The 26672-nt window shown below is 48.2% G+C and overlaps 1 protein-coding gene across 1 annotated transcript in view; it reads left to right on the forward strand.

Moving 5' to 3' along the window:
• Window positions 1-26672, forward strand: part of C3 (complement C3) — a 36222-nt gene that overhangs the window by 8773 nt on the left and 777 nt on the right. Inside the window, exons 14-38 of the mRNA XM_086409777.1 lie at window positions 113-271; window positions 822-951; window positions 2312-2383; window positions 2552-2749; window positions 5176-5287; window positions 5576-5661; window positions 8937-9079; window positions 9178-9390; window positions 12057-12123; window positions 12224-12310; window positions 13021-13224; window positions 13816-13891; window positions 14150-14309; window positions 15283-15381; window positions 18681-18837; window positions 20484-20647; window positions 21957-22115; window positions 22263-22322; window positions 22445-22535; window positions 22676-22727; window positions 23276-23363; window positions 23487-23573; window positions 25305-25410; window positions 25895-25984; window positions 26165-26248. Of these exons, the coding sequence (XP_086265903.1) occupies window positions 113-271; window positions 822-951; window positions 2312-2383; window positions 2552-2749; window positions 5176-5287; window positions 5576-5661; window positions 8937-9079; window positions 9178-9390; window positions 12057-12123; window positions 12224-12310; window positions 13021-13224; window positions 13816-13891; window positions 14150-14309; window positions 15283-15381; window positions 18681-18837; window positions 20484-20647; window positions 21957-22115; window positions 22263-22322; window positions 22445-22535; window positions 22676-22727; window positions 23276-23363; window positions 23487-23573; window positions 25305-25410; window positions 25895-25984; window positions 26165-26248 (2944 nt within the window). The remainder of the gene's footprint in view (window positions 1-112; window positions 272-821; window positions 952-2311; window positions 2384-2551; window positions 2750-5175; window positions 5288-5575; window positions 5662-8936; window positions 9080-9177; window positions 9391-12056; window positions 12124-12223; window positions 12311-13020; window positions 13225-13815; window positions 13892-14149; window positions 14310-15282; window positions 15382-18680; window positions 18838-20483; window positions 20648-21956; window positions 22116-22262; window positions 22323-22444; window positions 22536-22675; window positions 22728-23275; window positions 23364-23486; window positions 23574-25304; window positions 25411-25894; window positions 25985-26164; window positions 26249-26672) is intronic.

The raw sequence follows: 26672 nt of genomic DNA on the forward strand, positions 1-26672 counted from the left end.
TTGGCTTGCTTCTTCCCCTCCCCTTTCAGTCCAGCTCAAGACCTCCTCTGTCTTGGGCTTCTTGAGGTCTTACAGGGCTGAATTCCCCCTCCAACCTGCTCCCCTCCCATAGCTGGTGGTGAAAAATGGTGGGAAGGAAGAGAAACACCATCGACCCGGGCAACAGATAACCCTGAAGATCGAGGCTGACCAGGGGGCCCGAGTGGGGCTCGTGGCCGTGGACAAGGGCGTGTTTGTGCTGAATAAGAAGAACAAATTGACCCAGAGAAAGGTATGCCCCAGAGTCGCTGAGGTTGGTTCAGAGATGGCATTGGGTTGAGGTGGGAATGATGCTTATTGTCGTTCAGTCACTCAGTCCTGTCCAACTCTTTTTCAATCCCATGGACTGTAGCCCACCAGGCTTCTCTGTCCATGGCATTTCCCAGGCAAGAATACTGGAGTGGGTTGCCATTTCCTTCTCCAGGGTACCTTCCCCACCCAGGGATGGGACCTGTGTCTCCTGCATTGGCAGGCAGATTCTTTACCACTGAGCCACCTGGGGATGATGCTGGAGAGGAGCAGATAGGTTGAACATAGAGGTCTGAATGGATGTAGACACGGGGATGGGTTGAAGTCAAGTTGAGGATGAGAATGTGGGTGGACAAAGGTCCACGTTGGAGATGGTGCTGGGAATGGACGCAGTCCAGAGTCCAATTCTGGATCTTCCATCGTGGCCTGCCAGCTTGGGGAACAGGATAAGGATGGATGGGGTGGGGCTGGATGGACAAGCTGGCCAGAGGGTGGTGGCCCTTCTGACCCTCCGCCTGCACTCCACCCCGCAGATCTGGGACGTGGTGGAGAAAGCGGACATTGGCTGCACCCCAGGCAGTGGAAGAAACTATGCTGGCGTCTTCACGGATGCAGGACTCACTCTCAAGACCAGCCAGGGCCTGGAGACCCAGCAGAGGGCAGGTGAGGACGCAGGGAAAGGCAGGGAAGGCGAGAAGCAGGGCCTCCATCCCCCAGATACTGAGATCATGTTAAGGGCAGGGCTCTGGGGTGCAGGTTGGGGTGTTGGAAGTCCCGCCTCCACTATCATCTCGCAAATCACTTCTTTCTGAGCCTCGGTATGGGCCACAATAACACTCCAACATCACGGCGGGGGTGGGGGTGGGGGGAGGCGGCAGTGGGGAGGAAACCAAGGACACATCAGTCAGTCAGTCAGTTCAGTCGCTCACTCATATCCGACTGCAACCCCATGAACTGCAGCACGCCAGGCCTGCCTGTCCACCACCAACTCCCAGAGTTTACCCAAACTCATGTCCATCGAGTCGGTGATGCCATCCAGCCATCTCATTCTCTATCGTCCCCTTCTCCTCCTGCCCCCAGTCCCTCCCAGCATCAGGGTTTTTTCCAATGAGTCAACTCTTCTCATGAGGTGGCCAAAGTATTGGAGTTTCAGCTCAGCATCAGTCCTTCCAATGAACACCCAGGGCTGATCTCCTTCAGAATGGACTGGTTGGATCTCCTTGCAGTCCAAGGGACTCTCAAGAATCTTCTCCAACACCACAGTTCAAAAGCATCAATTCTTTTTCTTCACAGTCCAGCTCTCACATCCATACACGACCACTGGAAAAACCATAGCCAGGACCTTTGTTGGAAAAGTAATGTCTCTGCTTTTGAATATGCTATCTAGGTTGGTCATAACTTCCCTTCCAAGGAGTAAGCGTCTTTTAATTTCATAGCTGCAGTCACCATCTGCAGTGATTTTGGAGCCCAAAAAAATAAAGTCTGACATTGTTTCTACTGTTTCCCCATCTATTTGCCATGAAGTGATGGGACCAGATGCCATGATCTTCGTTTTCTGAATGTTGAGCTTTAAGCCAACTTTTTCAGTCTCCTCTTTCACTTTCATCAAGAGGCTTTTTAGTTCCTCTTCACTTTCTGCCATAAGGGTGGTGTCATCTGCATATCTGAGGTTATTGATATTTCTCCCCACAATCTTGATTCCAGCTTGTGCTTCCTCCAGCCCAGCGTTTCTCATGATGTACTCTGCATATAAGTTAAATAAGCAGGGTGACAATATACAGCCTGGACATACTCCTTTTCCTATTTGGAACCAGTCTGTTGTTCCATGTCCAGTTCTAACTGTTGCTTCCTGACCTGCATACAGATTTCTCAAGAAGCAGGTCAGGTGGTCTGGTATTCCCATCTCTTTCAGAATTTTCCACAGTTTATTGTGATCCACACAGTCAAAGGCTTTGGCATAGTCAATAAAGCAGAAACATAGTAGGTGCCTAACCCATCTGGTTCCCCTTCCACCTGCCTTTAGATCCGCAGTGCCCGCAACCAGCCACCCGCCGACGCCGCTCGGTGCAGCTCATGGAGAAGAGGATGGATAAAGGTGTGCGCCCTCCGCTGGTCCCCACCCATTCTGGATCCCAGCTAGAGAGGGAAGGGGAGGGTCTGACCGTGGGGAAGTTCTTCCTGGGCTGTGTCCTGAGTGCCTGCTGCTTCGAGGCCAGCAGCTGAGGGCGCGCGGGACGTGTCGGGGAAATCTGTGTTCCCATAGCGGGTCAGTACAGCAGCGATCTGCGCAAGTGCTGCGAAGACGGCATGCGGGACAACCCCATGAAGTTCCCGTGCCAGCGCCGGGCCCAGTTCATCCTGCAGGGCGACGCGTGCGTCAAGGCCTTCCTGGACTGCTGCGAGTACATCACTCAGCTGCGGCAGCAGCACAGCCGCGACGGCGCCCTGGAGCTGGCCAGGAGTGAGTCCCGTGGCGGGGAGGGCGGGCCTGTCCGAGGTGGGAGGAGGAGCCAATCCGAAGAGGGTAGAGCCAATCTGTTCAAGGAGCGGGGAGTCCAGTCCTAGGGGGAGGAGGTGCCTGTCCGAAGGAAGAGGAGGTCTCTATCCAGCGAGTCCGAGGTGAGGAGGAGGCCTGTCCGGAGAGGGAGGAAGACGTGCCTGTCTGAGGGAGGAGATCTCCAGTGGGGCAAGGAGATCCCTGTCTGAGAGGGAAGGACGTCCTGTCTGAGGGGGATGCGGGTCTGTCGCAGGTGGAAGAAAGTGCCTGTCTGAGGGAAGAAGGACCTAGTCTAGTGGAGAAGACTCCTTTCCTGAGGGCAAGGAAATTTTCTGCCTGGGTGGATTAGCCTGGCCCTGGCCCCAGACCCTCTGAAGTTTGACTTTACCAGTGCCCAGGACACCCCTCCCTCCCATGATCTGAGGGATCGTTCTAGAAGATAGAGCTGGTCACACTAGTTGCCAGTAGGAAGACATGAGATGGGTTATAAGCTTGTCTTTACCAAAGAAAACTAATTCATGTTGCCTTATTAAAAGACCTGCTCAACCTTTGCCCAATGTTCGATCATTCATTCATTCATTCGGTTCTGGAGAGGACATGTACACAGTCAAAACTCTACATCTCAGGCCACATCAATCTTAAGCAAAGCCAGGGCTTCTCTTAGAAGCCCCCTTTAAGCAAAATCAGAATGGCCTCACCACAAAGTGGCCTTTACAGAACTGACACATAGTCTCCATGGCCACCTGTTGAGACAGAGGAGCCCGGTGTGGCCTGATCCCACCATTATTCAGTTTTTAAAATGTTTGGTTATGCCATGTGGCATGCAGAATCTTAGTTCCCTGATCAGGGATTGAACCTGTGCCCCCTGCAGTGGAACTTCAGGACCTTAACCACTGGACCACCAGGGAAGTCCCTCTCCTTTTCTTTTTTTTTAAATATATTTTAGTATGTCTTAATTAGAAGACTTCTGTGCCAGAATGGGCTTTGTTGAAACTGAACTATCTGCAGACACTTCTCAAAAGCAGCCACTGCCAAAGTCAAATATTTCTGAATTCCTTTAGCTGGAAAACTAGCAACCCCTTCAACCCTCTACCCCACCAAAAACATAATGATTCCCAACATACATGAACACAGAATTCTACCTTCAGTCTCTTTGCAAATTATAATGACTAGGCATGCTACTCTCTGCTCCAGTGACCCAAGACTTTTCTTTCGCAAAGAAGAAATTTAGACAATGTGTGTATGATTTACACACATGGATGACTTTTTTCCCCCAGCATTATGTCATTTTTTTAGCCAACTGGGGGTGATACAGAGGGTTGATTAAGAGTTAGTATCCCAAAGGCACTTTCATAGATTACTCCAGAGTATTGGGCTTCCCTTGTGGCTCAGCTGGTAAAGAATCTGCCTACAATTCGGGAGACCTGGGTTCGATCCCTGGGTTGGGAAGATCCCTTGGAGAAGGGAAGGGCTACCCACTCCAGTATTCTGGCCTGGAGAATTCCATGGACTGTCTAGTCCAGGGGGTTGCAAAGAGTCGGACATGACTGAGCGACTTTCACCTTCTTCGCTTTTATGGGTGGATTTAAGTATCTATAGAATTCCACCTACTTTGTGGTTAGGCAGAAAAGTGAAAGTGTTCATCACTAAGAGTCTGACTCTGTGACTCCATGGCTGTAGCCCACCAGGTTCCTCTGTCTATGGGATTTCCCAGGCAAGAATACCAAGAGTGGGTAACCATTTCCTCCTCCAGGGGATCTTCCGGACCCAGGGAACCTGTAAGTCCTGCATTGACAGGCAGATTCTTTACCATCTGAACCACCAGGGAAGCCCCAGAACCAAATTAAAATCTGTTCATCATTGTTTGAGGAAAGCCCAGCCAGGATTAAACTCTATTCTAGTCCAGCTTTGTGTACTTGCTGATGGGGTCAAGATGACTTTTAAAGACCACTGTCTCTTTGGCAATCTCCATCAAGTCCAGAGAATCTCTCAGCTAGCCCCATTGCTTTCAGGATAGACTTAACCATCACATGGTTAACGTAACACAGCAGGCATGGGCCAATGATGCTTTTAGAGGCTCTTTCATGCAAATATTTTCATTCCCTTGAAAATCAAAGGGGAAAAAAACAAATCAACCCAATGCAGTGTGGCTTATTCTCACCTTTATACCAACATGGTTGTAAAATGTGACTTTTAATATTTTTTTTTATGGAGAAAGGAGCCTCTTGGGGCAAATGTGCCTAGGATCCCTGGAAGTGATCATGTGACCTTGGGTGTGTCCATGCTAGGAATCCCTCTAGGGGATGATAAAGATAAATATCTAAAAGGGACAGTGGAGGGAGCAGGAGGGGGGATTCAGTCTGTTTTAACCCCCCACCCCCCACCCACAGGTGACCTGGATGATGACATAATCCCAGAGGAGGACATCATTTCCCGAAGCCAATTCCCCGAGAGCTGGTTGTGGACCGTCATTGAGGACCTTAAACAAGCAGACAAAAACGGGTAAGGCTGGGATGGCCCCACTTCAACCTATCCCCAGGCCAGCTTCTATGGTCACCCTAGATTGGACACTGCATTTGCATGCCCCTCAAACCCCCTTCTTTTGTGGAATCATGGTGGAAGCACACAACCCAGCCTAGAAAATAGAGTTGGGGCTACCTAAATGTACCCACCTCCAGCCCCCTTCCAACCCTGTCCCTTGGGGCCCCTCCCTACCTGCTCTCCCCCTGCATCCTGCTAGATGTCTTCTCCTAATCACCGCCCCCCCCCCCCCACTTCTCCCTGGACCAGAATCTCCACGAAGCTCATGAACGTGTTTTTGAAAGACTCCATCACCACTTGGGAGATTCTGGCCGTGAGCTTGTCAGACAAGAAAGGTGAGAGAGGATGGTGGTCCGGTCCTCGGAGGCCGGGACCCCAGATCCCCTGAGCATTTTCTCATTCCATCCTGACAGATCTTTTGTTTCTTGGTGGCTGACACTTTGCCCTGGTTACTAGAGAGGGATTAGAGTGCAGAATGTGAGTGACATCGTGATTTGGTAAATAGACTTTATTTTTAGCGCAGTTTTAGTTCAGAGCAAAATTGAGAGGCTGGTGCAGAGACTTCCTATGTACCATTTTCCCTGACCACATACACAGCCTCCCTCACCACCTACATTGTAACAATTGATGGACACATCATTATCTTTGCTAGTTCTTAGCTGACATTAAGGAGAAAGCAATGGCAACCCACTCCAGTACTTTTGCCTGGAGAATCCCATGGACAGAGGAGCCTGGTAGGCTATAGTCCATGGGGTCACATAGAGTCGGACATGACTGACGCGACTTAGCAGCAGCAGCAGCTGACATTAGGGCTCACACTCGGTGTCTTACGTTTCTGCGGGTTTGGACAAATGTATAAAAACACACAGGCTTCCCAGGTGGCGCAGTGGTAAAGAACCTGCCTGCCAAGGCAGGAGATGCAAGAAAGGCAGGTTCGATCCCTGGATCAGGAAGATCCTCTGGAGTAAGAAATGGCAACTCGCTCCAGTATTCTTGCCTGGAAAATTTCATGGGTGGGCTACAGTCCATGGGGTTGTAAAGATTTGGACACGACTGAGCGATTGAGCATACACGTGCATAAAGACATATATCCACCATATCATATAGAATTATTTGCTATATGATGTATTATTCTATAATATCATAGAGAATAATTTGCAACAACAACTTGGTAGGGGTGATGTTGCCATGATAGTGAGTCAAGCAATTAAGAAAAAATAAAAGAGGAAGCGGGATGAAGTGAGTGATTGAAACATCAGCAGGTAGGCTGTGAAACACAACAAAAAGGGGTATGCGTATCCTCCCCCCGCCACTGCCACCAACAGCTGCGTGTGGGACCCTGACAAACCCTAGTCAAGTATGAATGATTTAGAGCTGGTCTGGGAATGGGGCAAGGAAAGTGAGGCACTGACTTTGAATGCAAAATTAGGTGGGTGCCAAAAAAACTCAGTCATCAAGGTAAATTGTATTTTCATGCAATAGTTTTTTAAAAGATCAAAATGAATGCCAAAAAAAAAAAAAAAAAATCCATGATGTACAAAATACCTAGATTTTAAATAAAAACCAGCACTGTGTTGAACCCTGTTAGAGCTTGAGGCCAAAGGAAAGATGTGTTTCATATACATATTTTCTGTCCATTTTAAAGGTTATTTTTTTTCCAGAGCATTAAAGTAGTTGAAAAACTATTAAAAACACACACAAAAAAGATGTATTAAAACTCACAGCATTAAGTGTATTTCATTTATACCACACCCAGTTACTCTAGTATACGTTTATTTAGTTATAATTTATCATAAATTATACGCAAGGCACATAGTTTTCCTTCTGCCTGGGACTCCAAAGCCACTCAGCACAGTTCTAGTTTGGGGTCCCCATCCCTGTTTCAAATCAGGGCATCTTCATATTTGCCTGTTGTGCATTTCTGTATACCAAGGTTCTGTCTGAGGTTTCCTTTACCTAAAAAATGTTCCTGCAGCTTGAAAAAAAAATGTAAACTACCTTTAGACCCTTGCCTCTTAAGCATGTTCTCTGGACTAGCTGCAATCTGGTCAAGAAGCTTTACCTCGGAGTTTGTTAGACATTATCTTTTTTTTTTTAGCTTTTTTATTTTATATTGAAGTACAGCCGATGAACAGTGTTGTGATAGTTTCAGGTGGGCAGTGAAGAGACTCAGCCATACATATCCATGTATCCATTCTCCCCCAAACTCCCCTCCCATCCAGACTGCCTCATAACATTGAACAGAGTTCCCTGTGCTATACAGTAAGTCCTTATTTGTTGCCCATTTAAAATATAGCAGTATGTATAAGACATTTAGGCTTCCCTTATGGCTCAGTCAGTAAAGAATCTGCCTGCAATGCAGGAGACCTGGGTTTGATCCCTGGGTTGGGAAGATCTCCTGGAGAAAGAAATGGCAACCCACTCCAGTATTCTTGCCTGGAGAATCCCACGGACAGAGGATCCTGGCGGGCTACAGTCCAGAGTGTTGCAAAGAGTCAGACACGACTGAAGCAGCTTAGCATGCATGCAACCAATAGAACTTGAAAATTTTAAACTTAAGAGCTCTTATGGGGTAAAGAAAGAGTGTCGTTAAAAGTGGGGCGCTTCCCAAGCCCAAGTCCCTGAGTCCAAATCCCACATCTTTCTCTGGGCAGCTGTGTGGCCTTAATCAAGTTACTCAGCCTCTTGATGCTCATCCATAAAATGGGCACAACTGAAAGAGTAACTACTCAAAGTGTTGGGATTTTATAATAGTTATAATAGTACCGGACACATTGTACATGTTCAATGAGTGTGAACTATTATTTTTATTATTGGAGTTGAGCATATTTTAGGGGTCAAAGAGTAACTGCCTTTTGGAGATGTATAGACGCCTCCTTAAATGACACAGATCAGGTATCAGAAGTCAATTCTTTTTTAAAAGATATTTCTTTTTATTTATTTATTTGACTGCACTGGCTTTTAGCTGCGTCATGTGAGATCTAGTTCCTTGATCAGGGATCAAACCTGGGCCCCCTGCATTGGAAACCCAGAGTCTCAGCCACTGGACCACCAGGGAATTCCCTTTTTTAAAAATTGAATTATGGTTGATTCACAGTGTTGTGTTAGTTTCTGGCTTAGTCATTTCTTTTTAAGAGATTTTCTTTTTGTCCACTCCATGTGACTTGCAGGATCTTAGTTCCTTGACCAGGGATCAAACCCCCCCAACCCCCCACCCCCGCCACGATGTGACATCTATGTGTGTGTGCTTAGTGGCTCAGTCATGTCCAACTCTGAGACCCCATGGACTGTAGCCCGCCAGGCTCCTCTGTCCACAGGATTTCCCAGGCAAGAATCCTGGAGTGGTTTGCCATTGCCTTCTTGAAGGGAATCTTCCTGACCCAGAGAACGAACCCACATCTCCTGTGACACAGGCAGATTCTTTACTATCTGAGCCACCAGGAAAGCCCCCATATTATGTCTATGGGCTTCTGCAAAGACCTTGGGATAGCTCCCGCGGTTAAGTGTAAGCACTGAGACATTGGTAGGGGCAAGAGTTTGGACCCAGTCCACCCTGCCCAGTCCCCTGACCCACTCCTGACACTCTGTGTTCTGTTTCCACTCCGGGCAGGGATCTGTGTGGCTGACCCCTATGAGGTCACTGTGATGCAGGATTTCTTTATCGACCTGCGTCTCCCCTACTCGGTGGTGCGCAACGAGCAAGTGGAGATCCGAGCGATCCTCTACAACTACCGGGAGGCGGAAAATCTCAAGGTGCGTCCCTGGCGCAACAGAGGCATGGAGGGCGCGGGGACTTGGGGGAGCGAGTCTGTGGCATGTTCTCCTGACCCCATACTCTCTCCCCCTGGCAGGTGAGGGTGGAATTGCTCTACAATCCAGCCTTCTGTAGCCTGGCCACCGCCAAGAAGCGCCACCAGCAGACTATAACGATCCCAGCCAGGTCCTCGGTGGCGGTGCCTTACGTCATTGTGCCCCTGAAGATCGGCCTCCACGAGGTGGAGGTCAAGGCTGCCGTCTACAACCACTTCATCAGTGATGGTGTCAAGAAGACCCTGAAGGTCGTGGTGAGTCCTTGGGGTACCTGCTGCCCCTTGTCCTTCAGGAGAGGCTCCGGTTCTCCCTGTGCTGTCAACCCAACTTGGAGACCCAGGCACACCATAGGAGATTCAGGAGTTCTGGAACTTTGAATGGAGGGCCAGGATTAGGGTGAGGCAAGTGAGGCATTATTCTTGGGCACAGAATTTTTAGCAGACACCTGAAAACTCAGAAATCAATAATATTTTTTCATTAAAATATATTTTAATATCAAATATGACATCTTGTAACATTTTAGCACAGGAGTTTTCTTCTGACTTTAAAAATCTTGGGGACAGTTCCCTGGTGGTCCGGTGATTAGGACTCAGTATTTTCACTGCTGTGGCCCTGGATTTGATCCCTGGTCATGGAACTAAGATATCATAAGCCACACAGCACAGCCAAATAAATAAATAAGTAAAATTTAAAAAGCTTGAGAAAATATATTTCACAGAGCAAATATTGGAAAGGAATAATACACAACTGCAAGAACTAGAACACTTCTTTTTTACCTATGAGTCTTACCTATGAGTTTTACCTATGAGTTTTACCTATGAGTCTTACCTATGAGTCTTACCTATGAGTTTTACCTGTGAGTCTTACCTATGAGTCTTACCTATGAGTCTTACCTATGAGTTTTACCTATGAGTTTTACCTATGAGTTTTACCTATGAGTTTTACCTATGAGTCTTACCTATGAGTCTTTACCTATGAGTTTTACCTATGAGTTTTACCTATGAGTTTTACCTATGAGTCTTACCTATGAGTCTTACCCTTAAAATACGCGTTAACACACAACAAAAAAGAAGACCCATGGGGAAAAAAAACTCAACCCAGAAAAAAAGAAATGTGCATTAACAGTCATATTTCTGTTACTGTTTCCTATAGTGTTGAACATTTTCAAATATAATAGACAAAATCATCAACCAAAATGAAAGGATTTTAGCATCTTTCATGAGTACTTTAAAGCAAAGCATAAGATCATAAACAAGATCAAAAATATTTTAGTGCAATATTTTAAGAAATCAAAATTCATTCCCAAAACCCCTGCAATATACAAAATATCAAAATTTTAGAGACAAATTTGATGGTGTCAAACTATGTCATATTGACACCTAAAGCAAAAGAAAACTGAGTTGGGCCCGTGTATATTTTTTATCAGTTATTTTTTCCCAAAAAACATTACAGTAGTTGAAAAAATATTGAAACATTCAAAACCAAATGTATCAAAACTGACAGATTTCACATTGAAATGTTTTATTTACACCCAAATCATAATTTATTATAATTTTTATTTTCTGGCTTTAATGGAAGCAAACATATTTTTTCAACTACTTTAATGTTCTGGAATAAACCTAACCATTAAAATAATATATTTTAAAAATTACATGAAAGTGTGTATATACAGGTGCACATGTTTTTCCTCTTGCTGTGAATTTCAATATGACTCAACACAGGCACTGGTGGGAAGAAACCAGTAGTGAGCTGGAGCCTGTGATACCCAGCTCCCTAGATCCAGTATGTCTACCACGTCCCAAGTCTGTACTCACTCACGGTGGTAGCTTGAAATCCATCATGGTGGAGATATTCACACCAAGGAAATTGGCAGCACTATAAATCAAGAGCTTTTCTTCCTGGAGAGCTGGATGTTACACACTGATGAATACAACATAGGCAGGAACTCAGTCTGCAAAGGAAAAGATGGGACTCACTCCAGGCAAAAGGAGAATGGGCTCTGTGAGGGCAAACGCACCCACTGTCCTCCATGGAGGCTTATGTGCATATACACCTGAGAGCTTGTGTTGGGCCTTTGACTCTAATTAAGACGCCCCTATTTTAATTGAGCACTTACTATCTGCTAGGCACTGTGTTAAGTAGTTATGTACATTCTTTCATCTATTTTTTCTCTTTCCTTTATTATTTATTCTTGTGTACTGGCTCAAAAAGTTTCTTTTAAATTATTTGTTTTAAAATTTTTATTTTATTTAGCCCATTAAGAGGCACTGGGTTAAAAACAGGCTCTGGAGCCAGACTATTAGGTTCAAACCCAAATCCTGTTCTACTTGCTTTGTGACCTTGGGCAAGTTACTTTACCTGTCTGTTCCCCACTTCCCTCATCTTTAATATTTATTTATTTGGCTTAGTTGTGGCACAGGGATCTTCTTCTCTAGTTGTGGCATATGGGCTCAGTAGTTGCAGCACATGGGCTTGGTTGCCCCATGGTATGTGGGATCTTAGTTCCTTTACCAGGGATCAAACCCATGTACCCTGCACTGCAGGCAGATTATTAACCACTGGGCCATGAGGAAGTCCCTCCCCCATCTGTAAAATGGGAGTGATAAAAGCGGTACCCACTCCAGTGGGTTGTTGTGAAGATTAAATGAATTAACCACAGGAGAGCAATCATCTAGGCACATAGAAAGATTTCTAAAGGTCTTGTTACTTCTTTGTTAATTTATAATTTTATTATGAACTTGCACAACAATAGGCATGAGGAAAGAAGGAAGATGAGGCACAGAGAGGTTAAGTAACTGACCTCCAGTCACACAGCTAAGATCAGGTGGAGGCCCTCATGCCTTATACTACAGTAATCCCCAGCATATAACCAACTGTCTGTCTTACTCATGCAACTCCCCCTGCCCCTAACACCATCCAGCCAGAAGGCGTAAGAGTCAACAAAACTGTGGCTGTTCGTACACTGAATCCAGAACATCTGGGTCAAGGTGAGTCATCCACGGGAGAGGGAGTGAGGCCTGGGTGGTGGTGATGCAGAATGGGGTGGGAGGGAGCTGGTGCCATCTGTGTCTCCCATTCATCCTGCAGGGGGAGTGCAGCGAGAGGAAGTCCCAGCTGCAGATCTTAGTGATCAAGTCCCAGACACCGAGTCAGAGACTAAGATCCTCCTGCAAGGTGAGATGCCCTTGGACCCCAACCCCAGGAGACCCAGAACAATGTTGGGAGGAGAGTCATGACCCGAGAGTCAGGAGCCCAGTTCCATCCACTCTCACCCCAGGGATATTTAACCATGTGTCTCCTGCCTCCTCTTCAGCTAGAACCCCTCCTCGAACCACTTCATAGAAGGCTCCAGGCAGTACTTAGTTCAGCAAACAGCTTTTGCTGATAAAGAGGTTTACATGACCAATATAGTTCAAGAGCAGAAATTCCAGATCTAATTGTCTTGGATGGAGAACTGGGGCAAGACGGAGCTAGAAAGGCACCTTGCATCTTGACAGCTGTGAAGTTTGGGGAGGAGACCCTTGGTTTCTTCATCTGTGATAGGAGCGAATAATAGTATTGATATCTAAGGGTATGATATCTAAGAGAATATTATATGGTATTCTCCTAGAACAGAGCCTGGGGAATAGCATGAAGCCTGGTAAAAGTATTCATGACTGTTATTACCGCTGGTGGAACCAGAGGAACCAAGGCCCAGAGTTCCCTTGTGAAGCACAAGCCCACCCCCCACAAAAGCAAAACCCCCTCCAGCCATTCAGCCATGAAGTATCTCCATCATTCACATGCCCCCAGCTGTCCCTGACCCCTTTGGCCCTAGCTGGTCAGAGCCTGAAAAGTCTGGAAGCAGCCGTGGACTTGAGTGCCATCCTCCTGCCGGGTTGCAGGGACTCCGGTGGCCCAAATGACGGAGGACGCCATCGACGGAGAGCGGCTGAAGCACCTTATCCAAACCCCCTCCGGCTGTGGGGAGCAGAACATGATTGGTATGACGCCCACGGTCATCGCCGTGCACTACCTGGACAGCACCGACCAGTGGGAGAAGTTCGGCTTGGAGAAGCGGCAGGAGTCCCTGGAGCTCATCAGAAAGGGTGCACGTCCTACCTGTCCCTCTGAGCCTGCTCCACCCCGAACCCCGCCCCTCTGAGCCTGCTCCACCCCTGAGCCCGCCCCTCTGAGCCCACTTCATCCCTGAGCCCCGCCCCTCTGGCCTTGCTCCGCCCCTGAGCCCCGCCCCACTGAGCCAGCTCCACCGAGCCCCAGCCCTCTGAGCCGGCTTCATCTCTGAGCCCCCTCCACTCCTAAGACCCCGCCCCTCTCGGGGTCCGGCCCCTTCTCTGAGACTGCCCCCTCGCCCCTCTGAACCCCTCTGAGCTCCCTCTCTCGCTGAGGCCCCCTTGCCCCTGAGAACCCATTTTGAGAACCTCTTCTCTTTGAATCCTCTTTCCTCCAAGAATTCCTTCCCCTTCTCTCTAATCTTCCCACCTTCTGAGTCCCTCTTTAGCTCTCCGTCCTCCCACACACCCGCCCCCTACCCAGAGACCTCTTTCCTCTCTAGACCGCTGTCCCGCCCTTCACAGAATCTTTATCCTCCCTCTAAGCCCCTTCCCTCCCTGGAGGGCGTACGCCCACCAGCCACCCCCTCCACTCAGCCTCTGGTGACACATCTCTCTTCCCCGCAGGGTACACCCAGCAGCTGGCCTTCAGACAAAAAAGCTCAGCCTACGCCGCCTTCCAGAATCGGCCCCCCAGCACCTGGTGAGTCTCCAGGATCAGCTTGCACATCCTCAGCCTTTCACATCCCTGAGCAGGCCCTCGATCTCGGCCTGGGGTGGTCTAGGTAGGTCTCCACCCAGAGTCAAGGTACCAGCCCGCTGAATAATCAGCGTGCCACACTGGTTTAAGAGCTTGAAGGAACCAAGCCAGGCCCAGCCCCACTCTGCTCATTGGTTGGTTGAGATGCCAGTCTCCGGATCCCAGAGCCAATTGCCTCACGCTTTGTACCCACCCCCGCAGGCTGACAGCCTACGTGGTCAAGGTCTTTGCACTGGCCGCCAACCTCATCGCCATAGACTCCAAGGACCTCTGTGAGACGGTCAAATGGCTGATCCTGGAGAAGCAGAAGCCTGATGGAATCTTCCAGGAGGATGGGCCTGTGATACACCAAGAAATGATTGTAAGAGGCAGAGATTCGGGGCAGGCCAGGGGAGAGGGCACCAGAGCATCACAGGATGGACTGGAGAAAGACTCCACCATCCACCCACTGCCCAATTCACTGCGTGCGGGGACAGGGAAATAAGGGAGCTGACAGTGTCCCTCCTCCCTTGCAAAGATCAGAGACCTGCAGGATCTAGGGCAAAACGAACCCCCCCTGGCTTCCTGTGGCTCTTAAACATAGAACGCCTTAGAGCTATGGTCCTAAGAGTGTGATCCCCAGGCCTGCAACATCAGCAAAATTACCTGCAAGCTTTTAGAAATGCAGAATGTCAGAAATTCTCAGGCTGGACTCTAGGTGCACTGAATCAGAAGCTTTAGGGGCAACGTCTAGGAATCCGAGTTTTAACACCTCTCCACCCCCACCGGGTGTGCTTAAGTTGGAGAATTGATGCGTAAGCCTGACCTTTCAGGCTTCCAGCCTCGTGGCCTTACCCACTTCTCTCATCATTCCATCTGTACTGCTAGGAACCTTCCTCTCCTTTGTACATGCTGTTCCTCCTGCCTGGCATGCTAAGCCCCACCCTTTGAGAGTTGACTTCTCCTCTCTGCTCAGATTGTGGTTTTAGCTATCATCTCTCCGGGACACTTTTCCACGACTGAGTCACACTCCCATAGTCCATTCTCAATGCCACATCCACTTCTGCACAGCACTCGTCACTTTCTAATTATGTATCTGTTGACAAGCTGGTTGGTAATCTGTCTCACCTAACAGACCGAGAGGGCTGGGACTAGAATCTGGTCTTCATCCAACATCTCATCCACAGCACCAGCACATTTGCAAGATGAATGAATGAATACTAAAGAGCCTGGCCCTTCTGGAGAGACATTGGGAGAGACCCAGCCCTGCCTTGATCCACTGAGCCTACAGGGGGCGTAGGTTGACATGTGAAGACATTGGTGACCCTATCTTTGCTTCCACGCTTCTCCTCTAGGGTGGCTTCAGGGACACCAGGGAGAAAGATGTGTCCCTTACAGCCTTTGTTCTCATCGCGCTGCACGAGGCTAAAGACATTTGCGAGGCACAGGTCAACGTAAGTGTCCCCGCCCTCCCCTCCCCGCCCTGCCCTCCCCCACCAAAAACACACCCACCTGAGGTGAGATTTGCTTTCAGGCCATTTCCAGTGCTCCCAGTGCGCTAACAGTCACCACAGTGGCCATAATAGTGTCCAACATTTACCTGGCAATTAAGATCCCAGGTGGCTCAGTGGTAAAGAATCTGCCTGGAATGCAGGAGATGTGGGTTTGATCCTGGGTCGGGAAGGTCCCCTAAAGAAGGAAATGGCAACCCACTTCAGTATTTTTGCCTGGGAAAGTCCATGGACAGAGGAGCCTGGCAGGCTACAGTCCATGGAGTTGCAAAAGACTTGGACACGACTGAGCAACTAAACAACAAAACAAGAGTCTCATATGTTTAATTCCTGTAATCCTTGTAACAGCCCAAGAGATAGGCTACTCTTATTGCCCCCAGTTTACAGAAGAGACAACTGAGGCACAGAGAAATCAAAGATTGCGTCTTTTCTGCCTGCTTTACCATTTTCAGAAAGTTGTAGCCAAACCCAACAAAAAGCCCCTTCAGCTTGCTTTCCACGAGACTCCTACATTCATATTCCTGTGTGTTAGTCACTCAGTCATGTCCAACTCTTTGCGACCCCATGAACTATAGCCCTCCAGTCTCCTCTGTCCATGGATTTCTCCAGGCAAGAATACCAGAGTGGATTGCCATTCCCTTCTCCAGGGGATCTTCCTGACCCAGGGATTGAAACTGGGTTTCCTGCATTGCAGACAGATTCCTTACCATCTGCACCACCAGGGAAGCCCTTCATATCCTTATGGCTTCCCTAAAGAAAACTGAGGACACAAAACTAAAAATGGAAGGAAAATCCTTCCTGGAGATCTTTAAGGGGATTCTTAAAGGGGTCCATGTCCATGACCCCAAAGGATCACCCAGTGGCTCAGTAGTAAGAATCCACCTGAAGTGCACAGGAGACGCAAGAGACATGGGTTCGATCCCTGGATTGGGAAGATTCCCTACAGTAGGAAATAGCAACCCACTCCAGTATTCTTGCCTGGGAAATCTCATGGACAGAGGAGCCTGGCATAGGGTCTCCCATAGGGTCACAAAGAGTCAGTCACGACTGAGCATGCATGACCCCAGAAGGGAAAGAATTAATAATGTAGGCTTTTTGCTGTCCGCTATTCCTCTAGTTTGGGTTCTGAAGGAGAGAAGCTTAGAAAGACAGCCTTAGAAAGACAGCCTGTAATCACTCCATCTGCTTTGCTCTGGGGTTTTGAGATTGGGTTGTTTGACTTTTAGTTTCCCTAGTGGGGAACTTCAGGATCTCTCTTTCAGCCAGCTGCTTCTTCCTTCTCAGGACCCCAGAAAAGAGATGGAGTGGAGGGGGCTGCTACCATTAATGCTGGTGACCTTTAAACCAGGATTTCCTGGTTCCAATCTTGGAGATTTGAGAGAAATTATAGTAGAAAAGAGCACCAGGACTGTGGGGTCAGACAGAATTGACCTCAAATCTTGACTCTCATGTAGCCTTTGTCAGGCCTTATTGTGTGCATTTGTAAAATAGGTATAATAATTTTTTGCACTTTTTAGGACTCTCTGAGTTATCTCAGAGGCCACGTGTGTGTCCTGGTTGTCATATGTGTGACTAGATTGTGCAAAAATAAATGGGAAATTTATTTTAGGGATCTAAGAATTTATAGAGTTCAAAAATGAAAGTAGGAATCTGGTAGTCCAGCGGTTAAGACTCCTTGTTTCCACTACAGGGAGTATGGGTTCATCCCTGGTTGGGGAACTAAGATCCTGCTTGCCATGCATTGCAGCCAAAAAATTAAAAAAAAAAAAAAAATGAAAGTAGCTTCAAGGACTCTGCCAGAATTCTTTGTTCTTTATGTTCTCCATGTCTTCCAATCCTTTCTTGCCCAATAATTCACCTTTGCCTGCCACCCAACCTGCCTGGCAGAACATGGCTGTCTTCCTTGAGGAAATAGTCAGACCAAGGCTAGAACGTTCGGATTCCCAGTGAAGGACTCTGATTGGTTCATCCTGGGTCAGGTGATCATCCCTGAACCAATCAGCTGAGACCAGGAAGTAGGTCTCAGTTGGCAAATATGGCTACTTCCATTGTGGCCATTTGAATGAAAGGGAGGAGGTGTTCTTACAACAGAGGAGGATAGATGTAGGAAGGCAGTCAAAAGGGTTGTTTCTACTACAACACAACATTTTCTACAATACAGCAACATTAAAATCAAGTATGGCATAGGCGGTGGAGCCAGACTGATGGTGTTTAAATCAATAGGATGCTACCCAGCTTGTGAAAACCAGTTGTTAAATTTATAGGAATTTGCAATCTGGTTGCTGAACACAAACGTTGTTAAAAATTAAATCATATAAATTCACACTGCAAAGATTAAACACTGAAAACAGGTGATAAACTTAAAATGTATCACTTCCTAAATATTTTGCTACTTTTTATCATTATTCTCAGGGTTATTTATGTCTATTGTATCTCTATATTGGAAATATTATATCATGTTGTTCCACTGTTCCTCTCTTCCCAAATCTACAGTCAGCCATGCCACATTGGTGGGTTGAAATTAAGCATGATAGTATTGACACCATGGAAATCATCAAACATTTCAAATCATGTCTTCCCCTGGTCCCCATCTTTCTGTGTCACAGTATTTAATCTGTGTAGTAGGATAATGATGAAAGTAATGCCTGCCTCATAAGATTTTATGAGATTAAATGAGCAGCTATATGACTGGGACATTGTAAGAGCTAGCTGATAATGATTGAATAAGAAGTGTTCCCTGGTGTGCTGAATCTGGCTCACACTAGCTCATGAATGCCTGTTGGGAGTATGTCTTCCCCATTCTATGTTCAAGGACATCACAGTGGTTACTTGAAATTGACCCTGGTGGAAGTTTTTATGCCATTGTAATGGGCAATTTATTGGATTGGCAAAAGTTCAGATTTTTCTATAACATCTTACAGAAAAGCCCGAATGAACAACTAGTACCACACCCATGGCCCCCCGCCCAGTCCTGTGCCTCCACTGAAGAGCTGGTTGTTAAATATTCACCAGCACACCACTTGGTATTTAGACATACACACCGCACCACACACACACACACACACACACAGCCCATAGTAGGTACTCAGCAACAAAGCAGCTCACAATGGAAAACCCTCAAACATAGATCCAAGGCAAACAGGTCCCAAGGACAAAAGCCACCTGGTCCCAGAAAGTGATCTTCATCAGTTGTCTAACAGCAACGCTCCCCTGACCAGAGTACCCAATCCTCTTTGTCATAGAGCCTGGGCCGCAGCATCGCTAAGGCAGGAGACTTCCTTGAAAACCACTACAGAGAGTTGCGAAGACCATATACTGTGGCCATTGCTGCCTATGCCCTGGCTTTGTTGGGCAAGCTGGAGGGTGACCGCCTCACCAAATTTCTGAACACAGCCAAAGGTGAGGGGTAGCCTGGAGGAGTACGGAGGGACCCCTGGCTGGGGACTGAGGGTAGCCCTCTCCAGCTGGGGTGCATGGTTTTAAGCTGCACTGGGATGAACGTCTCCAAGCTGAACTGGGATGAATGGCTTTGTGGTGTAATAATTTCTGCTTGTAAACCACACAAGAAGGCTCACTGCATAATTCATTCAACCATGTTGAATGCTGAGCACTTGCTATGACCCAGCAGTGAGGTGTCATTAAGACCATGAGCATGGACATCAGACAGATCTAAATTGAAATCCCACTCTGCCACTTTCTCACTGTCTGACCTTGTACAAGTCGCTTAACCTCTCTGGATCTTAGTTTCTTCATCTTTAAATGATACCTAGGGCTTCCCTAGTGGCTCAGTGGTCAAGAATCTGCCTGCCAGGAGATTCTTGGGTGCAATCCTTGGATCAGGAAGATCCGCTGGAGAAGGAAATGGCAACCCACTCCAGTATTCTTGCCTGGGAAGTCCCATGGACAGAGGAGCCTGGCAGGCTACAGTTCATGGAGTTATAAAAGAGTCAGATACCACTTAGTGACTAACAGCAACAATATTGTAATATTATAATTATCTCAAAGGTAATCAGGATTCAGTAAAATAATACCATGGGGAATTTAGCACAGTGCTTAGAACATAGTGGGCTGCTAGTCATTGGTTCCAGTGATGACACTGTATCATGTTTGTACGCACTGATAATAAGGTATCTCAAGTATCATATAAACACCAAAGTGGTTTAACACGACAAAAGTATGTTGTTGGTGGACAGCTCTCCTCCATACAGTGACACAGGGATCAAGGTCTCTATCTTTTCATGGCTCTGCCATTCTGGGGCCTCAGAATCCTGCCTTTTCAAGCTGAAAGGGAAATAGGAAGATTGTGCAAGGGACTAGACATAGAAGAGGCCCAATCACTGCTGTGCACATTCCATTGGCCAGAGCTTAGTCATGTGGCCATATCTACCTGCAAAGTCTTCTGGGAAATGTAGTCCAACTGTGTGCACAGGGAGAGGAGGTTATCCTCCTCTTGGTTCTCAGTGACAATCTCTGCCATCATAACTTTCTTTGGCACTTGGGACACCACCGTGAGTACAGCACAGCCCTTGCCATTATGGCCTCACACTCCAATTGAAGAATGAAATGAGTTCATAGATTACTATAGAGTATCAGAGTGCTGGGATCGGAGAAGCACAGGATCCTTTAAGAGACAGGAGGAAGAGGGACCTCCACTCAATCTTGGGGTGCCCACTAATTGTGCAGGGTGGGTAAGAATTAACAAAGTAGATGGAGAAAAGGGGTGGGTAAGAATTAACAAAAGATGGAGAAAAGGTACTCTATGTTAAGGGAACAGAATATGCCAAGGCTCAGAGGTAAAAATGTGTGTTTCAAGTTTAGGAAATCTCCCACAGTGGGGCTGAAGTGCAGAGCTCATATGGAAGAGTGAAGGTGGATGAAGGAAGAGAATGAGGCAGGAGCCAGCAGATTAAGGACCTAGAATGTGGGCCAGGACACCTGAACACTGAGCAGTCTAGGCTATGAGTCTTTTTTTCCTGAGTTTTCTCTGAGCTGTTTACAGGATGGACAGAGCAGTGAGCACTGGGGGTGGGGGGTTCTCCCTGCAGAAAAGAACCGCTGGGAGGAACCCAAACAGAAGCTCTACAATGTGGAGGCCACGTCCTACGCCCTCTTGGCTCTGCTGGCACGCAAAGACTACGACACTACGCCTCCTGTCGTGCGCTGGCTCAACGAGCAGAGATACTATGGAGGTGGTTATGGCTCCACGCAGGCAAGTAGTCCACACATACCCCGCCCCGGTAACTGCATCCCAACCTCCTCTGGCCTCATTAGTCTTCTGAAGAAAGTACCGAGACCAAGAGAGGCAGTGCTTCTCTTCCATCAGCCAGGATGATTGGAATGAAGTCAAGAATCTTTTTTTTTTTTTTTTAATTGCAAACCCATCTGTGAACTCTAGACTACATTCTGAATGCCCTGAGCTGTGTTTCAAGCCTCCTTTTCCCTCTTGGTGTCTATATCATGTTCTCAGGGCCCAGGTTCAAGTGTGAATCTCTCTTTCCCACTGTGGGTTCTAGACCGTGTTCCCAGTGCCCCATCTTACTCTGTCTCACTGGTGGGTTCTAGCTCATGTTCATTTCACCAGGCCCCCAGTGTTACCCTGTCTCATCAGTGGGTTCTAGACCAGGTTCTTAATGACTCTACAGCATTATCCAAGGGGCTTCCCTGGTGGCTCAGAGATGAAAGTATCTGCCTGAAATGCAGGAGACCTGGGTTAGATCCTTGGGTTGGGAAGATCCCCTGGAAAAGGGAATGGCAACCCACTCCAGTATTCTTGCTTGGAGAATTCCATGGACAGAGGAGCCTGGTGGGCTACAGTCCATAGGGTCACAAAGAGTTGGACACAACTGAGCAACTAACACCTCACACACCATTATCCAAGCCTCTGTCTCCCACTAGTGGGTTCTAGACCACATTCTAAGTTCCATCAGGCTCCCAGTGTTACCACATCTTATTGTGAGTTCTAGACCAGGTTTTTAGTTATTCTAGTCCCTGATGGGTTCTAGACTATGGGTTCAGTAACCTCAAACTCCAAGAAGCTCAGGCTCCAGTCTAACCGCTTTTCTTTCTGGTGGGTTCTCAATCACACTCTCAGTGTCACTTTGGGGTTCTAGATCAGATGCTCAGTGTTCCCAGATTCCAATTTCATTCTTTTATTTCATGAGTGGGTTCTAGACACATTCTCAGTGCCTCTACCAATGCTTGTCTTAGACTGTCTCCTCTGGATGTGTCTAGAGCACCTTCTCAGTGTGGCTGGACTTTCTGTCTTATGCCTGTACACTCTGGTGGATTCTAGCCATGTTCCCAGTGTCTCTAAGCTCTTGTCTGACCTGTCTCACTCAGAGTTCTAGGACATGTCCTCAGTATCCGACCAGCCCCTAATCATATTCTTACCCTCTCTGGTGGGTTCTAGGTCACTGCCTCAATGCCCCAGGTCTGATATGAGTCTCTTCATCGCTCAGTGGTTCTAACCACTTTCTCAGTAACCCAAATTCACCCCCTTTCTCTGTCATGGGTAACAGGCCACTTTCATGGTGTTCCAAGCCTTGGCCCAATACCAGAAGGATGTTCCTGATCACAAGGAGCTGAACCTGGATGTGTCCATCCAACTGCCCAGCCGCAACTCTGCGGTCAGGCATCGTATCCTCTGGGAATCTGCCAGCCTCCTGCGCTCAGAAGAGGTAAAGTCACCTGGCCACACCCTCATCACTTTCATCCTCCATGCCAGCCAGACTTTCTAGGAGGCAGGAGATAGAGTCGATGACAATCACCAATGGGGGAAGGCTTGGTTCCAAATACTCTCTCATCTCTCTCCCCACTCCTTGCAGACTAAGGAAAATGAGCGTTTCACAGTAAAAGCTGAAGGGAAAGGACAAGGCACCTTGTCGGTAAGGAATGGGAACCTACACCTTCTTGACCCACCACCTTCTCTAGGCCCCTCTGTTCCAGTATCCCCTTTCCTTCCCAAGTCAAATGGACTGACACCTCATCTCCCCTCCTACCTTACCAGGTAGTGACCGTGTACCATGCCAAGCTCAAAGGCAAAGTCTCCTGCAAAAAGTTCGACCTCCAGGTTTCCATACGCCCAGCCCCCGAAACAGGTAAAAGGAGTAGAGACCCTATCTGTTACCCTTCCCCCAACCCTGTTCTTATGTCTGCCTCCCTCCTGGATCAGAACCCAGGAACTACACTCCTCCTGCTTCCCCACCACCATCCATCCTTCTGTTTTCTGTGTTTCTAGTCAAGAAGCCTCAGGACGCCAAAGGTTCCATGATCCTTGACATCTGTACCAAGTAAGAGATGGTTCACTGGGATTCATCTTGGCCATCCCTCTGTCTCTAGCAAGACTTCTTAAAAATAATAACTGTGATGCTTAACACTTTCTGAGAGTATATTGTGCATCTAGTCTTGTGCTGAATACAGGACAAGAAGACCTCCCTTTGCATGGCAGTGTGAGATTAGCAACGTGGTCTTGATGTCAGAACATGGTGCTGGGGGATTGGTGACGTTGAATTAGACCATGGTAACAGAAACATACAAAGTGAGACGTGCCCATGTTCATTCCCAAGAACTGAGGCACAGAGAGGTTAAGTAACCCATCAGATGTTACAGAGAGCTGGGATTTGAACCCGGGTCAGTTGGGTTCCAGAACCTGAAAAATGAATCACCTTGATCATTATGTAGCTTTTCCTGTATTCCCCTTAGGAGAATGTTTCTTACATTTGAACCTCCCTCTGTGCTCCTATGTGGGAACTAGAGGCCTCAGTCTTTGATATGACCCCCTTGTCCGGGCACTGATCCCACCTTGGGGACCAACCCCCTCTCCCTCTGCCCCATGCAGGTACCTGGGAGACCAGGATGCCACTATGTCCATCCTGGATATATCTATGATGACAGGCTTCTCACCTGATGTTGAAGACCTCAAAACGGTATGAAGGCCTTGGGCTCAGGGGCTGGGATCCATGGGCAGGAGCCCAGGGTCTGGAAGAAGCTGGAGTGGCAGGGGGAATGGGGATGCAGGAGGGATTTTTACAAACCACATCCTTCCCCAGCTGAGCACTGGTGTCGACAGATACATCTCTAAGTATGAGATGAACAGAGACTCCAACAAGAACACACTCATCATCTACCTGGACAAGGTAAGGCTTCCATTGGGATCCTGAACCTCTGCCTGGCTGACCTTTCCTTCTCCGCTGGCCTCGTGCCCAGGTGGGGCCAGGGAGACAAGGTCTGGACTGCTGGGTGTTGGAGGATAGGGGCATGTAAAACAAGGCCAACCCACCTTCTGTAAGCATTGCACCGTCTGACCACTCATGTCCCAACTGTATTTCTCACTTGTTCCCTCCAGCTTCTTCTCACCAGAGTCTTAACCACTGAGTGGAAAAAAAAACCCACTTGTGGTTTTAAAAAAGCAGTGCTTGATGGAGAGAAAGAGCTCCCCTTGTTCCCCAGCCCCTAGCATTTCTCTCTTCTCTTATTTTCTCCCCATTCTTCCCTTGTTCTGTTTATTCCCGTGTTCTATTTATTCAGTTATATGACAGAGCTGGGTCTTCACTGTGGTGCATGGGCTCTTGGCTGTGGCATGCCACAAGTACTGAACCCACATGCCATACCTGGAGAAGTCCACATGCCGATTTACAGTCCGACCAACAGTGCACAGCTTCCCAACATTTGTTCGTTGTGTTCTTTGTGATGATAGCTATTCCGGCATGTGTGGGTGCTATCTCATTGCAGGTTTTGGGGTTTTTTGGGTTTTTTTTGGCTGAACTGGGTCTTCTTTGCTGCACATGGGCTTTGTCTAGTTGCGGCGAGTGGGGGCTACTCTTCATTGCAGTGCGCGGGCTTCTCATCGTGGTGGCTTCTCTTGATGCTAGAGTGTGGGCTCTAGGGCACAGGCTCGGTACACGGTCTAAGTTGCTCTGCGGCATGTGGAATCTTAGTTCCCCACCCAGGGATCAAACCAGAGTCTCTTGCATTGGCAGGTGGATTCTTGACCATGGAGAGACCTGGGAAGCCCCATATTGATACATACACATGTGTATATGTGATGACACATATATTTGGAGAAAAGTCATAGTAGAGAGAAAGAGAGCAAGGGCAGGGACTTCCCTGCTGGTCCAGTGGTTAAAAATCCACTTTCTTAAGAAGGAAAGGAAATAGCAACCCACTCCAGTATTCTTGCATGGGAAATCCCATGGACAGAAAAGAGCCTGGCGGGCTACAGTCCATGGGGTTGCAAACAGTTGGATGCCACTTAATGACTAAACAACGTCTCAGTACATATATGTGTATATCTGTCTCCTTCCTCCTTCCCTCACTCCCTTTCTCCCTCTTTTCTTTCTTTCTCTCTAATTTTTCCAATTTTATTGAGCCGTAATTGACGTATAACACTGTGTAGTTTTAATGTGCACAATGTAACGATTTTATATATTTATATACTGAGAAATAATTACCACAATAAGGTCAGTTACATCCACCTCCTACATAGTTATAATGTGTGTGTTGAGAACTTTTTTAAGATCTACTCTTAGCAACTTTCAAGTGTCTAATGCAGTCTTGTTAACCACAGAATGTTTTTAAGGACGTAAATAGCAGTCCTTGGCCAGAGCTCAATCACGTGGCCACAAGGAACTGAAACATGCTGAGAAGTGCAATCTAGCCTTAGTGGGGTGGGGTGGGGGTGGGGTAATGGATTTGATGAACTGCTTATTAATCTTTTGTCAAAGATTCCTGCCCACTGCCCCTGCCCCGCCCCTGGCATCTTCCCCACCTAGATCCCTCAGCTTCTCCACCACTTTCCAACCCCCAGGACCCCATGCTGGACTTCCTCCAATGTTGGCCCTGACACTGACCAACCTCCTTCTTCCCAGGTCTCACACACAGTGGAGGACTGTCTGTCCTTCAAAGTTCACCAGTACTTTAATGTCGGACTTATACAGCCTGGGGCAGTCAAGGTGTACTCCTATTACAACCTGGGTGAGCAGCCATCCTAGGACCTGGGATCTGGGAGTTAGACTCTAGGGGTCTTGGGGATCTGAGGGTTAAGAGTTTGGGGGTCCCCAGGTCTTGGAGTTAGGAGCCTGGGGTCCCCAGGTGTGGGAGTTAGGGGTCTGGGAGTTAGGGATCTGGGGGTTAAGGGTCTGGGGGCCTCAGGGATCTGAGAGCTAGGAGTCTGGGGATCCCGGAAATCTGAGGGTTAGGAGTCTGGTGGTCCCTGGGTCTGGGAGTTAGGGATCTGGGGGTCCCCAGGTCTGGGAGTTAAGGGCCTGGGGGTCTCTGGATCTGAGAGTTAGGGGTCTGGGGATCCCCAGGTCTGGGAGTTAGGAGTCTGGGTGTCCCAGGGCTGGGGACCTGGCATCTGGAGGTCTGACCGACTGGAGTTGGATAACTGAGCCTCCAGGTGTGGTGTCTGGGGCGGAGGCCCTAGCCCTCTGACCCCTCCCCATCACCTCTGCTGCAGATGAAACTTGTATCCGCTTCTACCACCCGGATAAAGAGGACGGAATGCTGAGCAAACTCTGCCACAAAGATACCTGCCGCTGTGCAGAGGGTAAGTGCTCAGGCGCCAGGAGGGTGGCCACACCCACTGGACCCCGGCTCCCTTGGGGTGGGGGGTTGACCCAAGAGGGCTGGACCAGGGTACCGGCGTACCCCTGGGTAGTGGGTGCCCTGAACAGGAAGTGGGTCTTAGACCGTGTCCCCCCCGCCCCGCCCCCCACCCTCCCCTCAGAGAACTGCTTCATGCACCACACGGAGAAGGAGGTCACTCTGGAGGACCGGCTGGACAAGGCTTGCGAGCCGGGCGTGGACTATGGTGAGTGGGGCGCTGGGCGAGAGGCGGGAAAAGGTGCATGCATGCGTGCTTGTGTGTGAGCGGCAGTGTGAAGGCGGGTGTGGTCCTGGCTGTGTGTGGTGACTGTGGTTGTGGGTGACTGGTGTATGTGTGTGTGTGTTGTAAGGGGCTCTGATTACACAGGGAGACATGGTCATGAGTGGGGTGGTTTTGTGGGTGTGTGTGTGTGACAGGTGGTTGGGAATGGATGTGGTTGTGCGTACCGCCATGTTGTGGGGAACCTGTGGGTCACGGTGGATAGGAGTCACTATCATCGTGTCTCCGACGGTGGTTGTGGAGGGCTCTGATTGTGTGCATGGCTGTGAGTGTAGCCTGGCGTGATATACTGCAGTGAGGGGGGTGGCTAGCAGGGACATGAGCATGCCTGGCTGTGATCATCGCTTGG

The sequence above is a fragment of the Bos grunniens genome, chromosome 7 (genome assembly GCF_055505025.1).
Source record: "Bos grunniens cultivar Pamir isolate PY7600 chromosome 7, Bosgru_T2T1.0, whole genome shotgun sequence".
Taxonomy (NCBI): domain Eukaryota; kingdom Metazoa; phylum Chordata; class Mammalia; order Artiodactyla; family Bovidae; genus Bos; species Bos grunniens.